The sequence below is a fragment of the Chionomys nivalis genome, chromosome 7, assembly GCF_950005125.1.
Source record: "Chionomys nivalis chromosome 7, mChiNiv1.1, whole genome shotgun sequence".
In the NCBI taxonomy this organism is placed as follows: Eukaryota; Metazoa; Chordata; class Mammalia; order Rodentia; family Cricetidae; genus Chionomys; species Chionomys nivalis.
In genome coordinates, this window is record NC_080092.1 from 69,234,101 (window position 1) to 69,253,174 (window position 19,074).

Here is a 19,074-nt window from a genome sequence, read left to right on the forward strand (position 1 = left end):
ATTGCCTCATGATGGGTACTAACTACATATGACCAAGAGATGGGATCAGCGTCCCGGATGGGAGTATTTCCCTCTGCCCCACTCAGCTCCTCATGAGAAGATCCAAGAAGGGCCCAAGAAGTGCTGGAGGGAAGGTGGAGATGTTCAGAAGGACTCTAATTCGGGCTGGAGACAGCGAGTGCAGTGTGTGATCAACTCCCTCAGCAGGTTGCTCCTGGTAACGTTTTCCGAGACGTCAAGAACTCCTAAATTTGAAACATGGCTATGGACATTAATCATCATTAAAAGCCAAACAGGCAATTTTCAAACCATGTCATGCTGACTCAGATGGAGACAAAGGCTCTGCGATGGGGGAGAGCATGGACAAGAGAGATAAATATACCCATGCCACCACAGACAAATAAAAATCATGAGAGCCCATAATTCATTTTTTTCAGAGCATCCTCCAAACCTCAGCCAGTAGTTATTTGACAGACATGAGTTACTCCCGTCAGTGGAGCTGACCCAGGCCTACTTGGCTGAAGGTAAACCCAGAGAAAGGTACCAATAGGGATGCAACCAGAGGTTCTGGGTCCCGGAGGGGCACCCTGTTTCCTCTGCTGAAGAGGACAATCCACAGAGTTCCAGGGGCCAACAGATGGCTCCATCCAGGGGTGTGGGGGGGCACTCTGCTAACTAGGTCAAGCTGGTGCTTTTTGCAAAAAATGTGCTGTCAGGTCCCTCAGCAGACCACGGGGTTAACTCTGGGCATGACAGGCTCTCCTTCCTTCCTCTCAGGTGATCAGAGTTGAACCTGGGTACCCTGCACTTAATACAAAGAGACCAGGTGGTGACAGCCCTTCTCAGAGAGAGGTGATGCTGGGACTAGGTAGGAATTACAGGCCCAGGGTGTCCAGATAGATGGGGCAAGCCTACAGTGACTCTCTGGAGCCTCTGTCTTGTCTTGTCCAAGGGTCTTGAATATACACAGCCTCCTCGTCTACACAGCCGAAGAAATTAAATGGCTTGCTACCAATTATTGAACCTTTAACAGACACATTAAGCTCCAGGTTTTCTAACCTCTACTAGAAACCCAAAAGGAGCTTACCTAATATTTAGCCACAAAGTAAAACGAAGCAAGCCTGTTTAGTCTGTAATTAAAGTTGTTTCGTGCTCCTAACCAATCAGAACCACTCTGTTTAAGAACAGAAAGAGATGGGGGGTGGGGAGGGCGTCAAAGTTCCTAGCACAGTAATGACGAAGTTTTACAGGAACACTTGCCGGAGAATACAGAAATCAAGGCATCAATTTAATTTCACACTCTACCTGCCTTGGACTAATTTGTGTAAATTACATTTCATACGAAGAACTTCGGTCCACGTGACCACAATGGAGAAATAAGCAGTTTGCATCAAATCGAGTTTTTTTTCCCCCCAGGTATAAATATATCGCTCTTTTTAGTGTGTGTTCAGCTGAATTCAGCCCGGGCTTGATGCAACTGTCACACAAATGTTAGCTTCCTCATTCTCACCAGTCCACCAAGTCAAGAGCTTTGGGTTTTGTTTTTTTTGTTTGTTTGTTTGTTGTTTTAAAAAGGAGGGAAAAGAAGCACAAATGAATCTATGTGGATCTTTCTTCCACTCTTCTTCTTTTAGGAAAATGTTTACAACCAAGTTCTCAGTTCATGGGCGTGAGTGAGGAGAGTCAAGGAGCCATGGCGGAAAGCTTCATGAAGTTCCCACTCGGGCCTGACGCGTTCGGGAATGCGGCTGGAGAAATAGTGTGTGACCGAACAAGATGGCATGTGTTCATGGGTATAGTCAGCCCTCTAGCTGGTGGCTGCCACAGTCATCCACAGAACCTGCTTCCTTAACAGCAAGACCTTGCACCGTGCCCAAGAAGCAGTCAGGCCCCAGACCACGGCCCCTTGCCCACTATAACATGGTTGGTAAGGGTTGCCACTTCCCGTCCTCTGGATAATCCATATATTTGTGGTTAATCTAAAAGATTTTTTCCAAACACATTGGAAAAGTGGCCTCTACTGTTGACACTATAAGGCTAATTATTTCAAATGAGTATGCCTATGCCACCCCAAATAAAGTTTATAACCGACTCTAATGATCTCCAGTTATGAATCATTAATTTGAGACTCAAGGTGTAGATCGAGGACTGTGTCTAAGTAGTAACTTAGAGCTACAGTCCAAATGCAGCCTGCTGCCTGGTGTTTGTAAATAAAAACTGGAACTCAGCCATGCACGTTCATTTACATATTGTCTGTGGCAGTTTTGTGCACAACAGCAGAATCAAGTGCCCGAACTGGAGACTGTATGGTCTTCAGAATCTAAAGTATGTGCTCTACAGCCTTGTACAGGTAGTCTGCCAACTCTGGTCCATATGCACAGGGTGGGCACTCAGAATTCAAATGCCAGTAAGAAACGGGAGAATGACTAGACAGCCGAGTGTGCCCAATGCATACGAAAGCATGGGTATTTGTTGTTGCTGCTGCTTTGGGGGTGGGAGTAGAATCAATGCATTTAATTTGCAAGACTTTATACAGACTTTCTTTTGCTTCAATTGTCACTCAGATGTCAAGGTGCACCTGAGGAGTCATCTTTGGCCAGTAATTCTCTTGGGTGGCCTGATCACTTCATTAGCAGATTCCACATGAGTGAGAGGAGGAAGCCGTGGGACTGAATGCAATATCCCCTGTGGTTTTCTTCCATTACGCTTCCTAGTGCCCAACTCTGGGGTCAAATAAACAAGCAATGCCGGCAAGCCACTTTTGGTGGGGATGAGGCATGAGCTATCAGAGAGGAAACAACATGCTAAGAAGGGAAATGTTTTTTAAATCCAGAGACTCGGGCAAGGGAACGGTAAGGTGTTTGTATCTGAGCCGCGTCCTTCACTGCTATCCAGCTGGTGACAGGAAGATGTTATCTCAAGCCCACTGGTTGGGTAACGGTGATTTGGGTCTTTCTCAAGTGGGCACAGGCAGTTACTTGCATGAAGCAAGTCACATCTGGGCTTCTCTCCACCTTCTGTGTCTATACTGGTCCTCCATGGATCCAGAACAAAAACCTGCCCAAGTTCAGTTTTCCAAGGTCAACGCTCGGGCTGGTGTGAAAGCAATGAAAACACAACCACCTTTCCTGGGAAGATGAGGCAGCAGGAGTGCAGGGCAGGCAGCTGAGGGGATGGCCCCAAACAGGCTCCTCCCTTGCCATCTCTGCACTGCAGGTCACTTACCAGTGTCCCACGCCTTCAGTGAATGTCCCTCAAGGGCAAGAAAGTTTGCTTTGCTGAGGAAGGTGTTTATGTCCTGAGACATGGCAACTGAGCACATACACAAGAACTCAAGAACAGCCGGGGGGGCTGGAGAGATGGCTCAGAGGTTAAGAGCACTGGCTGCTCTTCCAGAGGTCCTGAGTTCAATTCCCAGCAACCACATGGTGGGTCACAACCATCTGTAATGAGATCTGGCGCCCTCTTCTGGTGTGCGGGCATACATCGAGGCAGAATGTTGTATACATAATAAATAAATCTTTAAAAAAAAAAAAAAAAAAAAAAAAAAAAAAAAAAAAAAGAACAGCCGGGCGATGGTGGCACACGCCTTTAATCCCAGCACTCGGGAGGCAGAGGCAGGCGGATCTCTGTGAGTTCGAGACCAGCCTGGTCTACAGAGCTAGTTCCAGGACAGGCTCCAAAACCACAGAGAAACCCTGTCTCGAAAAACCAAAAAAAAAAAAAAAAAAAAAAAAAAAAAAAAAAAAAAAAGAACTCAAGAACAACCACCCCAGGGTCTTCTGACCACAACTGATGGAGATCCTCCCTTTTCATCCAGCCCTTCCCACGGTCTCCAGTACCCTGAGAGCTCTTCCACCAGAAACAACCTATTAAGCCAAAGGCCTCCCTCGGCACATGTCTGAGGGTGGCAGCTTCACTTAGTAGAAAGTGGTTAGGTAGTACCCCGAGAAGCAACTACGACAGACGCTTTCCAGGGGATGATGTGTACTGAAAGCAACCCAGACACACCCTCATCAAGGATGCTGTGTACAGCCAGTCAGAGAAAAAGCCCGGCCTGAATGAAGAGCCGCTTCTCTAAGAGGTGTGCTGAAACCAACTGCAGCAGAGCTACAGCAGCAGCTTTCTGAGGGCAGGGGAACTGTTTTAGGGTCTCTGGTCCCACTCCATCTGTGCTGGGGTGCTCTAGCCTTACAAAAGCCGCCTTCAACGAGTATCTTCAAGGCACCCATCTCAGTTGCTTTGAATTGATTTCTCAATACAAACACACACACTCCAATTCCAACCGATACCTGCACTTCCCTGTGTCTAACCAAAGCCTCAGCTGTCAGCCTATGCAAGTACTTGGGGGGAAAATCTCTAAGAAGATGGTGGCTTTCCATAGAAACTTGGCATTTATCAAAGTGCGAGCATTATCTTCTCAACAGAAGCTGACAATTTGTCCCGCTCCTCCCTCCGGAGAACCCAGCGCGATCACATGTGCTTCCCCTGCACGCTGTTTCTCCCACTACAACATTTCTTTGCCTGGAAAGAAAATATTGTGACTCCATGCCATATTCACTTCATTAGCATAAGAGGAGAAAAAGCCAAATCCTCCCTGCACACAACCCCCCCAGTAGCTCCAGCTGGGTTAAATCTAGCAGTATCTAAGATGCTGAATTTGTCAGAAGACCGCCTGAGGAGGTGGGAGGGAGGCAGGGTACCAGAGGCACTACAAAACTAGTGCCTTAGAAACTCAAAAAAAAAAAAAAAAAAAGTCTATCCACTCAACAGAAGGGAGAGATCCGTGGAGGCAGGAGAATCAGAAGAATAAGATCATCCTCAACCATGCAGGAGGTTCAAGGCCATGCTGTGACTTTATGAGAAGGGATAAAGGAAAGAGGAGACATGTTGGAGAAGGGCTGCTTGTTGGTTCCCAGCCACCCAGCTAGCTTAGACCCAAAATAATCACACAGAAACTGTATTAATTAAATCACTGCTTGGACCATTAGTTTTAGCTTTTTATTGGCTAACTCTTATATTAATTTAACCCACTTTTATTAATCTGTATATCGCCACGTGGCTGTGGCTTACTAGATAAAGTTCCCAGCATCTGTCTCCAGGTGGCTCGGTGGCTTCTCTCTGACTCCGCCTTCCTCCTCCCATACTATAGGCCAAGTCAGTTTATTTATTCTTTAACCAATAAAAGCAACACATAGACAGAAGGATCTCCCACATCAGAGACAGGTGGAGAAACAGGGATGGATAGAAAGAGGAGTCCATCACTGGATGCCTGTGTACCAGACACTGATACTCGCCCCCAGTCACTCTTATACAATGCATTCATTTTATTTTATGTGGGTGGGTGTTTTGCCTGCATATATGTCTTGCAGCAGCATGTACATGCAGAGCTTGCAGAATCCAGAAGCACCAGATCCTCTGGAACTAGAGTCACAGGCAGTTGTAGGCTGCCACGTGAGCGCTGGGAATAGAACCAGGGTCCTAGGGAAGAACAACCGGTGCTCTTAACCAATGAGCCATCTCCCCTGTCCTGACTCTATTCACCTGTACAAACCCTAAAAAATGAAAAGGTAGCTCCACCAAACAGACAGGAACTCCAGCTCAGGAGAGTTCAATCAATACATCTCTGTTCAAGCTTAGTTCAACCTAATTCCAAAGTCATTCAGTATCAGCCCATGTCATCTAAACAAAGCCTGAGAGTCCTGCATCAGCAACAGCGGTGCTCCTTCATCCTTTCAAAGTGGAAATTGTCCCACCAACACACCCTCCCTTGCTCCAACTGGATTTCCCCAATGACAGAAATGTTGGTGTTGGGGCTTAACATAAATGTACCATTTCCATTCCCAAATCTGGCTAATCACCATTCAGTCAGTCCCAACTACCACCAGCGTCCAACCCTGGAAGATGCATAAACCTAGGAGCCTGGTCAAGTCGAGGCTTCTACTGTCTCCTAAAAATCAGGAAGGCCACCTGAAAAACCCTACCACTTAGACCTAGGCCTTCCTTAGACCAAGAAAAGCAGAGGCGAAGACTAAAGAGACCTCAACCTCAGGGTCAGCCTCCTAGCTTGCCATCCGTCTCTGGAAAAGTTGCGTGTGGACCTTCTGTGTTAAGACTTGCTCTAGAAGGGCCTCACTGACCCGCTCACAGTGCCCAGACACTACCGTAGCTCTACAACGCTCTGGCTGCAGGGGATCACTGCTCATGACACTGACCTGCAGGAGATAATGGGATCCCCAACGGGAAGTGCGGCAGCTACAGCTGGATATACGCTCTTAAAACCCCACTTAAAAAAAAATCCTAATTCCATCCCTTGAAACTCCTTCCCTAAGGACTGGCACAGCTCTCCCCTCTGACACAGAGGCCTCACCCATTCATTCCTTCACTACCTGCTAAGCACCTGCTGGGCCAGTCCTAATGTTCCCCACCAGTAAACTGTTTGCTGGGATGTGAAGGCTTATGGAGGCAAAGAACATACCCTGGGCTTACAGCTAAATAAATAATCTAAGATGCCCTCGTCATAGGCCCACTATGGATTTTTCCCACTCCTAGTTTGTTTTCTTCGTGACACAATTTGAAATTAATTTTATTATTTGCTTGCTAGTTTAGAGTCTGTCATTCTCCATCTGCACCCCATGCTAACAGGCTACAAGAAGGCAGGGTTGCCTCTGTTTTATTTACTCATGGGACAGTGGTTCCTAGAGCAGTGCCTGTTCCCCCGAACATCCTTGAGATCCGTGGAAAGACACAGTGAACAGGGTACTATGTACAAAGCCACGGCGCAATGCTTTCTGGGGCTAATGAGGAGGAATGGCTGCTTTTCCTGCACTAAGTGGTCCCATGATGTGGATGGAGCTTTGAAGATGCAAGGCTCTTTGTCTTTATAGGGTTTTCTCCCTCCTGCTTTACACCGAGTTTATTAACATCTTCCCATCCCTTTAATATATGCTGTAAATTCAAAGGAAGCCAGAAAACTATGCTTATGAGAATCATATGTACAGGAAAAGGAAAGAAAAGTTAGCGAGGATGTGAAAAGCTATCCCATGAGGCAAAATAAATGCAATAAACACATTAGTGAATCAATATATTTAAATGTGTTTTAATAAACATCAGCTAAGTATGCCTGGGACAATTTCCAGATGATATTCTTTACCCCCCAAAAGGCTTAATCACTCAGAAAAGTAAAAGAGTTCATCCATAGGGTCCAACTACAAGAATTCCTCTTTGGCGCATGACAATCCAGCGTTCTCCATCAAAGGCAGAGCAACCTGAAGGTCTTCACAGACTGAAAGCACGGAGGTGGCTAGACTGAACTCAGAGACATCTCACCAAAATAATACAACTTCATCTTTATGCTATGAGGATCCAGGGAGAACTTTTCAATTTGTGTTGTTCCAGGAACAGTTACAATCTGAAGTGAAGGATAGATGAAATAGTGTGTGTGTGTGTGTGCGCACACACACACACACACACACACACGCGCGGAGTGTGCTGGCAAGCCTACCACCCCAAAAGACGTTAGAAGCAGTTCTAGCATCTCAGAGGACTTGGGCCTCAGGGGCAGAAAGAACTGCAGTTCATGTTTCTAGCGTTGGTTAAGCACAGCTTTTGTTTTTCTCAGAATGCTAATAACTCCAGATTCAGCTGCTCATTTGATCTTCACAGCCATACGTAGGATATGTCTATATATTACGTATGTGTGTATTGTGTATCATCATTATGCCTGTCTGGCAGGTAAAGAAATGCAGGCAAAGAGTGAAATGACTTGTTAGTAAGTAAATAAGCTGGATTTGAACCAGAAAAGCAAATAAATAAATAAATAAATAAATAAAAATAAAACCTTCTGTGATTCAGGAAACATCCTAAGCTTGTGGGCTGGCAAGCTGTGGCCTGTAGTTAATCAAACTGCCTCCTGATTTCTGTAAAGAAAGTTTTATTGAGACAAAGCCATAAACATTCACTTTCATAGTGTTTACATCTTTATTTCTTATTTGATAGAGTTAAATGGTCTTAAAAGACCATGTTGGGCACAAAACTAAAACTAATTATCTGGAGCTTTTATCAGAAACTTTACCAACCCCCCAGCTTTATTCTCAAGGTCAAGTAATGAAAAGACAGCCCCCTTGTGACCAGAAATGCAGGCAGACAAGGCCAGGAGCCATTTTCAAGCCCATGAGACCAGAAACATAGGCAGACATGGCAAACAGAAGACCGTATTTCTCGACAAGAACCACACACTTGTGGCTTTCTGTGCCATAATATTTATTCTATAGATCAAGTCTTACCAAACAGTCAGAAAGCAACGGTTTGCAGATCTAGGCTGTAGATGGGTTGCAGAGTGCTGGCCCAGCATGCCCAAGTTCACAGGTCCAAGCATCAGCAACACATGGGACCTGATGTGGTGGTAGCCATCTAAAAATCCCACCATTAAGAAAGTAGACGCAGAAGGATCAGAAGTTTGAGGTTATTATTGACTACACACGGGACGTGGGGCTAGCCTGAGCTAAAATCCTTGTCTAAAGAGTAACAGAGTAACGTGTGTGCGGGGATGGAGGGGTGGGGGGGTAAGGCGGGAATGATTTACTGGTAACCCTCCAAGAGGGTGCCAGATGGCTGGTCAGACAACCATCCTTCACCATGAGCATCTCATATGAAACAAAAACCCAGGTCTTCTGCTAGAAGGGTTAAGGGGAAGACATGAGAGGAATCCATGAATCTGAACACTGACAGCAGCTAAACGGTTGGTAATTCCTCCTATTTTTCATTACTGAGGGGGTGGGGGAGGAGGGTATAAAAAATAAGTATAAAAAAACTGTTTCATGTCTTGGAAGGCTTGCAGCACTGAGGCCTTCGGTGCCCTCCTGACAGTCCAGAAGAAAGCTGGCAATAGTCAGGAAGCCTCTCTCTGATTACTCCATACTCTCGTTTATTTTCCCTTAACCGAAAGGCCTATAAGTCGTTTCTTTGACTGCTAACATGCCATAAGCAAGTCAGAAAATATTTACCTCTGTCTCCAATTATAAAAGGCCGTTAGCGACCTCAGCAACCAAAAATCTCTCATTATAAGTAATCCACTTGCAGAAACTGCATCTTCTACAGCAGACCACCTAAAAACCACTTCCTGTAAACAAACCATTCTGCTGGGCTTTTAAATCTAATTAAATCCTCACTTCGCTCTGTAACTACAGGAAGCTCACTGAGTGAGGGCAGGTTTTTTATTATTATTATTATTTTCAATAGTCACAGAAATAATCCCCAAGCAGGAGCCAAACAGGAGCCCAAAGGCATGCTACACTCCAAACCACCATTGCGTACCTTTCCTGCCTTCCCCATATAGTACTTTCTCGTTTAACAATTCCTTGTGCTAACTCTTCCCCCAGCTGCTGGAATAAATCATGAGGGTAAAATGTAAATAGGTGTGAATGAGAATCCCAGGCCACTGAGGAAGGAGGATTTAAATCTGCCTAGTCATGGGGATCATACTTGATGGGCCTTTTCAGAGTCTAAAGGAGTCAGGCTAAGACTCCACGTCCCCTTTATTGGTCACTCTACCTTTACCCTGCCCTAGGGACAAGTCCCTATGTCGAGAAACCTGTCAGTAACAGCACTAGGACTGTTGGCCGGCTTTATGCTGCCTCCCGCCCTCCTTTCTCTCTTCCATCCGTCTCCACCTACTCCAGCTGCAACAAGTAACCAGCCGCCTTCCGCAACCACAGACCCTCCACCCGAATTTCTCCGCCCAAGAAACGCGGGCACAAAGAAGAAAGCCCTGCCGCCCAGGTGGCAGAGAGTATATGACCTTAAAGCAAAGCAGATCCCACTTTGCCATCAACTCAACACCAAAAAAGATGACATGAAGTGAGGGAAAAATGGAAACGGCAGAGACAAACTCAATTTATTTATTTTATGCAAAGTTTTCCTGGTGCTTAGTAATGCCTGCTTTCCCCCAGCCATTTAATCTCTGCTTCCATTTCATTCTTAGAGGACTGTGATTATTCTAATTCAGCATTTGGATGACTTCATTTCCTCTCAAGTACACCCAGGTCAACTTGGAGAGAAAAGAAAGAGGAGGAGAAGAAAAATAATCAGCTAAAAGCTATTAAATATCAGCCGTAAGCCTCGTGATTGGTTTTAAAGGCAGTGGTGAGGTTAGCGACAGTCAGAAATGCAATCCTCCTGCCTCTTCCTGCTTATTAAGGTTTTTTTCCCTGGGTCTTTTCTCTACTGCGGCTTCTTCGAATGTAAATAAAGCACCGATTGGCAACCCACTAAGGACTAATTCACAGAGATACCCGAGTCTCCAAATACGGAGCTGTAAAAACTTACAGGGCAGAAAACTCGACAAACCGGGCTATTCTACACGGCCGTTTCTGTGAGGACAAAAGGAGGGGAAGAAAGGAGAAGGGAAAAGAAAAGCATACGTGACCCACGTAATGGGGCGTCCCATTGATGGGGTGGGGGTGGGGCAGGATCTCCATATCAATGCTCACTCCACAGAACAATCGAGTTAGATGTCTATGCCAAGTCTAAATGAACTGTGCTTTCTCTCCCTGAAGAACCACCCCTTGCACCCACTGGCACAAGCCCGGGCCATGATTTCTGGTGCATTTTCAGTTCCCACTGAAAACCATCTCGGGAGAGAAAGCTTTCCTTTCTCATGCTAACGACTCCATTGTAAGTGACCTCTCCAGAGGCCTCCAGGAGGACTCTGAGAAGGTGAGCCCCCTGGAAGTACTTCATGTTCCCTCCCACCCCCACCACAGGCCTCATTAACTCCTTTGCTCCCAAGAGCTCCCCGGTCCTGCCTTCTTTCAAATTAAGTAAAGCTTAAACCGTGCGGGGGAGGGGGCGGGGGGGGGGCGGGGGGGGGACGGACAGGGACGACACACCGTGCGAAACAGCCACGTCTGAAGCCTTGCTCCTTTACCTAGCATGCAAATGAACGTGCTAATTGATTAACATAATCTCCAAGTTTTTCCCAGCTTGCAACCCAGAAGGCACCGGGGTATTTTTCTATTTGTATATTTTAAAACACTGTTAACAGTGCAGTAATAATGTCTGATGCCTTTGCCTAACAGCTGGCTATATTTTGTACACTAAGAGGGAAATGGGAAGCTTTCCTGGAAGTCTACTGTCTATTTTAGGAATTCTTGTTTGAAGCAAAAACATGAAGATTTAGGAGAAGCGAGGCTAGGGAGCGGAATCTATTTCTAACTTCACTGGCCATAGCAGAAACAAGGTTGGGAGGTTGAAGCGAGCAGAAAAACAACATTTTGGAGCACCAGGATGATTGACAGCCCAGCACAAGGACTTTGTTAGCTGGTGGTGATGCTGTCGGCACCTGGGCCTAAAAGGTGGATACGGGAAACGAGGCCGCATTTTGCTGTCCACTATGGAGGACCTTCCCTGTGTCCACTTCAGACGTGCTTCTGAAGTCAGGGAATAACACAAACCAGACAGAGAATGAAAATAACACAGAGGCAGGACTGGCTTCACGCTGGGCTATCACAGAAAGAAAACTTAAACCTGAAACTTCACCTTGGTCATCCAGAGAGGGAGAGAATGACCCTCCCTAGCCCTAGTTACAAGTGAAGAAAGTCTGAGGAACACTCCTGGCTCTGGAGAGGCCAAACAGGTGACTGAGGAGGCCAGACCACCTGTGCAAACCCCTTCAGAAGGCCCCATGGGAGCATCACACAGCCACAAAGGATACACACAGAGTTTTGTTTTCTAGGTCCTGAGAATCAAGCACCCTGCAGAGAGAGAGCTCTTTATCTGTGCAGCGCATTTGGAGGTGACAAAAATCTACCCCAGAATCACAGTCCTCTTTCAGGAACAGGAGTGACTTGCCTCTGTATTTCTCACAAATATTTTGCTTTTCGAATTTCAAAGACTTTACACTGTTTTTACTTCTAGGTAAGATTCGCTTCACACTTTCTGTATCAAAAGGAACTTGAATGAGGGTCACAGACACACCTCCAAAGCCCAACCTACAGCTTGGGGCTAAAAAACAGCAGGCACCAGGTTGACACTCTTAACTTAGGCACCCACCCCCAGGACACCCAGGGCAATGGAATAAATGAGGAGACTCCCTATGTGCAAAAGCCAGTTCATTCTGGTTTCCAACTGGTTTTCCTCCATGAAGTTTTCAGACACCACTCTCTGGAACCTTGGCTAACTTTTCAGCCCCATATACAGTTCAGCAAGGAGGGCACAAAGAACTCCCTACCTCCTTCCCAGAGAGCTCCCTTCCCTGGGACCTGAGGAGCCATAATTTCTCAAACCCTGCCCCTGCTTGCTGTCTCTGCATCCCACCACCACCAGGAGCAGCTGGCCCAGGAAGGGGTTAAAGCCCTCATATCAAACCACAGCTCAGGCCCTGGCCCAGAAGGGACATGGGAACCAGGGCAGCGGGTGATAAAGGCTGGATTGTAGCAGCCCACTGGATTGGAAATGACTTGTAGGCCTAATGAAACAGAACTTTGGCAGTAAAACAGAATGAAAGGAATGAGACAATAAACGGCAAGACAAAGGGTGCAGAGTCGGTTCAGCTTAGCAAAATAAGCTCACTTTGTTGCTGGGAAAAGCCAAAGCCGATTAGGATAAACCAATGACTAAGCATAAGTCTTCCAAACTAATTACACAGTTCGCCATGTGAAGTATAATTGGAAGCCTCCATGGTTCTCACTGGAGTCCTGTAAAGTCAGCATCACCTAGCGAGCAGAGCTGAGCAGAGCTGGGCAGAGCTGGGCACTGCAGCTGCCCTGGCATCTTGGGAGCAGCTAAGAAGTGGGAAATTTTCTGCTCTATCCAGGATAAGGCAAAGGGGTCATTCTGCTTCAAGTCCTCTTTGATCCCAAATCCCTTGCAAGAATGTGAGAGAGTGGAACTTGAAGGAGGGGCCCAAAGAGGAGAGGGGGGAAGAGTACCGGGTGTGGAGGGAGGCCTCTCCAGCCCAGGGCACTTTGGGGAAGAGAAGAGCACTCTGGAGTGGCTCTGCTGCTCCGGCACATCATAGCATCCGTCATCTGCCAGGTTTTGGAATGGTCCATATACATCATTCCTGGATGTATGAAATCATGAACACAGATAATGTTCACCGAATAACCAAGGCAGTTAAATAAATTACTGAAGATCAGCGTTTCTGACAAATGAATAAACCGTGCTCCCTGTGCAGAAGGGTCTATTGACTGCCAAGGTGGGAGGCAGGGTTCTACCAAGAGTGCCGAGGCTAGCTTATGCCACAAGTGCCCACCCAGGCTTTATCTGGGCTGTGTGACCTTAGACAACTTCTTTCTCTTCACCCACATAGTGGAGATGCCACGTGACTCACTTAACATCCTTGAACACTCATTTTAAAATGCATTAAAAGCTTAGCACCAAACACATGTAACTGTAAAGCAGAAACACCAGCACACAGGAGAACTATCTTAAGACTAAATTCAGAACGTCACGAGTTTTGATCATTTAGACCTTGTGCCTGGAACAGGAAGACTGAAAGTAACTCACTCAGTTTTTCTGGGTCTTACTCATAGGACGAAGATTCCAGATTATAAATAGTGCCCTTTTCCAAATAAAGAATGCAGTCTCAAATCAGGATGCACTGCCCTGCATCACGAAGCCCAGAAATACACTTCACTGTGCTGAGGTCTGTTTGCTTACTACATACCATGCTTGCTACTGTAAGCAATGTATTCTCCTGTTAGCCTACAAATACACTGGGTTATAATCTATCTACTTAGAGTTATACACTTTCTACAGGGCTTTTCACAGTTTAAAGACCAGCCTTAGGAATAATTCAGTTCAGGGGTCAACAAATCTGGCTCTCTGTTTGTTTTTATAAAGTTTTATTGGAACACAACCACAGCCATCTGTTTACATGCTGGCTGCAGATATTTTCGCCCAACGATAGCTGAAGCTACAATAGAGACCATATGGGTTGCAAAGCAATTTTCTAGCCCTCACAAATCTGTCAACGGTTTCCCCAGTAGGGAAACTGAGGCCAGAACCAAAGTCTGCCAAGGTATTGCTGGAGATCATTCGATGATCAGGCCCAGCAAGAAAGTCTTGGAATACCTTCTACTTTGCCATTCTCCATGGAAAGCACCAGAAGTAGTCACCTAGTGGGGAAGGACAGCATTCTAAATTTGCTGAGTCCTGTGCCTTCATTTTATGACCACATTTTAATATAAACAAGTATCAGCATTTTTAATGGGGAAGGTCTTCTGAGAGGAAGATGGGAAAAAGCAAAAAAGGTTGTTAAGCCTCCATTCTGAGTTATTTCAAGCTCTCTCTCTCTCTCTCTCTCTCTCTCTCTCTCTCTCTCTCTCTCTCTCTCTCTCTCTGTGTGTGTGTGTGTGTGAGAGAGAGAGAGAGAGAGAGAGAGAGAGAGAGAGAGAGAGAGAGAGAGATTCCACACCCACTCCACTTACAGCAATGACATATTTAAACTCCCCTAGCTCAGCCCCGTGAGAGCAGTCCTGTCCGTGTTGACTGCCACCTGAAATAAACAGAGCAGCTGCCACCTCAGGCAAGACAGAAGAAGGGGAAGGACGGCAAATGATGGTGAGTGAAGCCAAAAGCGTGGCACACCCTGCATGGAGGCTGCAGTGAGGTGGAAGCGCAGATGTGGAAGAGGAGAAGAAGCTGGGTGTGCACTGTCGCTCAAACTTCAACCCTGTGGTCTCTACCATCCTCCCAACAAAGGAGGCTACAGGACATGGATCTTCTCCATGCAGACAGAGGTGTGGAAGAGCAGTTTAATACCCCCCACCCTCCCGATACCCCACCCTTGGAGGATACTGAAGAGACACCAAGTCTTCCTCTCTGGCCAGCACTAGAATCCTGTTTATCTGAAACACAGGGGCGCCACAATCTATCTCCCAGAGGAAAATTGAACAAGATAATGTAAGGAAATGGTTTGACCCAACGTTGACAGTTAGTAGTGCTCCTTAGAGGCAGTAAAATTGTACCTCGCCAATTTGCTTCAAGACAGCCCCAAAAAACCACACACAGGCATGTATGTGTGCATGCAAGCTGTGAGAATGCTTCATGTAACAGTCTACACACACACACACACACACACACACACACACACACACACACCAGAATATACTTTAACAAAGGGTAAAATCGGTGTGTGAGTTTACCCACTATCGCCTTTTGCAGTGGCTGGTTCTGACTCACGGTCCCTAAGGCCTACCCAGAGATTCTCTCTACTTTGATCATTCTGGATTCAAATGAACGATACCAGAATCCAGAGAGGCAGTGAACTCTGCCCCTGGGGCCACAGGCAGAACACAAAACTCCAGCAAATGACAAGGAAGCTCTTCGGAAGGCAAGCCTAGATAATACTCAGAGTGTATGGATGAAAGGAGCTCGTGAGTACAGAGTCTTACAGGTTTTGATACATTCAAATGCCTCCTTAGTCCTTTAATAAAACACTCCATAAGTTTATGCATCCTGTGAAAACCCACAAATATTACTGCACAATTAACTGAGCAGCATCAGACTCAGCGAGTGCCATGTTAGGGAAGATGGTCTGGGTCTGTGGCTGCTGCCGAGACAAAGGGACAACTGTTCTCAGGGTGGTGCTGAAAGCTGCTGGGGACAAGGCTAAAGGCTGCAGAGCACGCACTGTGATGCTCTGAGTCACTGTAAGTGTTCATGAGAAACAGCAAAAAGAAAGAAAGGAAGACAGGAAGGAAGAGGGAGAGGTCTGAGAGGAAAGAAAGCGAGGCTGAGGATGTGCAGAGATGCGCTGTCTGCGGCAAGTATAAGCCTGTCTGGAATACAGTAACAGCTCATCCAGGCAGCCGCAACCTCCCTGACACCTGCAAATGGGCCTATGAGATTCCAAGGCAGGTTACGGCTCGAAAAAGAAATCCCGCCTCGTGTTTGCAAACACTACCCCTGGACTCAATTTGAAGGTAGAAAGACGGTGAGAGGGCCCACACTCCAGACTACGGTGCAAGAAGGACTTGTCTCATTTAATTACTTCCAATCCTTCTCCCTATGCAGGGAGGGGCCAGTGATGGATACTTCCCTCCAGTGTCATAAATCGCTCCTGGAAAGAGAAGCCCTGTGACTCCGGTGGCCATCAACACACTCTGCTTTCCCTGTGAGCCACCCAGAATGAATCAGTCCCCAGGCGGGACATTCAGGAGGGCGAGGAAGGCCTCCTTCAAAACCCACCTAGGTGGGCAATTCCGTGCCATTTCAAATGCATAGCTGAACTGGAAGATGCTGTTTTCTCTTTGTTGTATGGCTTCTCCCATCCATGCAGAGATTGATTAATACAAGAGACAGGGTGGGGGTAGGGGGTTCAATTCAAAGCTAAATAAAGGTCATACACCCTCACCTCAGGCGGTGGACATAGAGAGATACGAATGGTGACTGAGTCATGGCTGTCTACTGCCCTGGGCAAGCAAGCAAAGTATAGAACCTTCAGGCCAATGAGTGGGTGGCAGTGCCCTTGTCCTGGCCTACGGCAAACAGGACAACCATTGTGGGAGGAGATGAATGATAAAAGCTTTGAGTGGGCACTGAACCTTCCCAGGGTACCACAGAGCTCTGCCACGTCAGCCTGCCAGAGGGGAAGATGCAGACCTATGATGGAAGGAGTCGCTCCTATGCTTGGGCTACCATGACAACTCCCACGATTACTCAAAGAATAGGAAGTGGGGGGCCAGCTCAGTCATTCACCTGCCAACCTCTTAGATCTATGGCTTCTGTGGGAGTTAGAGAGGGGGGACCACACAAAGGCACATGGCAGGGCTCTGTGCAGGGCAGCATGACATCTGAGGAGATGGCCACCTTCAGGAAGGACCCATTCATATGCCACTGCCTCTTTCACCAATTAAAAAGCAGCTGAGAAAGACATCACCCACGGATACTCATCTCGTATGTCTATCTAACCCCCACACACCTTCTCGTGCTGACTGAGGACTCCTAGTCCTAACAGTATACCACAGAGTGTCATTTTGCTTCTGTCTCGTGAGTACTCTGGTCAGAATGACCATCAGCACAGCAGACATCATTCCCAAGTCTCCTTGGGCACTTAGCAAGGAAATTTTCTGTGGCCAAGGGTCCCAGAGACCCTCATTTCTGAATGCCATCTTCCAGGAATACAAGGAATGAGGAACCCCAGCACTGGCTCATGGGGTTTTACCTCTCACAGCTTCTGTGGGCGCCTGTGCCCTGTGAGTCACAGCCCCACATCCTTTCCCAGTCCTGGCCCCATGTGGCTGGAAAGCGGGAGCAAAACGGTACTGAAAGGCCACTCTGTGTGCACCTGCAGGCGCACAAGGCTCCATGCCAACCAAAGCCAGACTCTCACCGCAGCGCCTGGAGTTTCACATAGATCCTGACAGGAAGTTCAAGGACCCAGTTCTAGAAGACACGGCTATAGCAGAGGCCCAGGTAGCTGCATCGGAGGATCCACCCACACCCGTGGGCGACACGGTCCACCCACAGGCAGCGCTTACCTTGCCAAACTGCTCGAAATACTGCTTGACATCTTCCACCACAGTGTTCGCAGATAATCCTCCTACGAATATTTTCTTTGTTCTTGTGACCATCTGTAAGAGATGACAAGAGGAGGGCACACGTTAATCAGGTTATCAGAAACAGGGTTCGGTAAGACACTTCAACAAGCCTCGCTTCCATGTTCTTCCAGGAAGTCTGGAATCTCCGCTGGCCTCAGGAACCTGACCATTAGATAGTTAAGGATGCTAGAGTCAGTCAGTCTGCATTATACTAGGCATTGAGCCTACCAGAGTAGACTGGAACTTCTTGACAGCAGAGGAGCCCCCAGGATCTCTGTGGCCACAAAACATGGCTTCATTACCATACCGAGAAAAATCTCACAGCAGGCTATTTTAAAATCAAAGAGACACAAAGAAAACACAGCTAGATGCATAAAGACGATGCTCAGATAGTAGTCAAAACCTTGTCAATTAGGACCACACGCCCAAGATGATGTGGGTAACTAAAAAAAAAAAATTGGATGGGTAGGGAAAGGGGGTGGAGCTGGCAGGAGTTGTGGGAGGGGATGAACATGATCAAAGCCTGTTTCACGAGCTTCTCAAGGAGCTAATAAACTGGTGTTTAATTGATACATGCGGACTAGGGATAGCTCTTGATTCAAATGCTCAAGGCTTTGGCTCAATCCTTCTTTAAAAACATGTACATACAATTCAAAGGAGGTGTGGGCTTTCTACGTTCAGCTCTTCTCATGCTGGCCTATGCCTGTCGATAAGACAGGTGCTGAGCTGACACTCAGGGACCACCCTGCAAGCCCTGCCCTGAAGGCCTTCAAAGACCCCTGGACTGCCTGCAGTCCTATGCAGCCCTATGCCAGTCTCACTAACCTCCAGGCTTCCACACCGCTATGCTCGCAGGCCTTTCTCCCTACAACGCCTCTCCACTCCCAGGTCTTCCCATGGCAAGCTGCAACCAGCCTCCAAGTTTCCATGACCTTCTTTCAATTCCAAAATATCCATATGCTATCCCAGCCTGCCTGACACTAGTCTCACCTCCTCTAAAGTCACCTGACACTGCATCCATACACAGCTACACACACACACACACACACATACACGCGCGCACGCGCACTTTAGCAGATTCAGGCTAAAACACTCTCTCGATTGAATGTCCAGGCATGGACTCTGCAGGACCTCTATTACACCAACAACAGGGCCAGGCAAAAGAAGCTAACACTGAAATCCAATGAGGGTAAAAATTAGCAAATTATGGCCCATGTTCTAGAATGGGGTCAGCTCCAAAGGAAAGGAAGAAGGAAGTCACATCATACAAACTACTTAGGGCAAGGACCAAAAGTCCTATAAGAGGAATAAACAATCAAGGAGAAGAATGAATTTTGAATATTTGTGTTAGTAGGGGTTTTGATGTCAAAATTTAAAACTGAAAGGCAGGTACACAACTCTGCGCACAGAACTCAGGAGGCTAGAGGAGAGCAGAGTTTGAGACTGCTGAGATTCTGTCTCGAAAAGGGGGGTAGGAGTTAATAAAATAATTGAAAAAAGTAGGAAAATTCAGTGGACACCAAGATTC

At 46.9% G+C, this 19,074-nt stretch overlaps 1 protein-coding gene across 11 annotated transcripts in view; it reads right to left on the reverse strand.

The window, feature by feature from the left end:
* Positions 1-19,074, reverse strand: part of Msi2 (musashi RNA binding protein 2) — a 362,844-nt gene that overhangs the window by 220,114 nt on the left and 123,656 nt on the right. For all 11 annotated transcript variants that reach the window (XR_009057374.1, XR_009057373.1, XM_057773597.1 and 8 more), the window contains exon 6: positions 17,487-17,579. Coding sequence is in view for 9 of the 11 variants with exons in the window: in XM_057773597.1 (XP_057629580.1) it covers positions 17,487-17,579 (93 nt within the window). In the remaining 2 variants the exon portion in view is untranslated. The remainder of the gene's footprint in view (positions 1-17,486; positions 17,580-19,074) is intronic.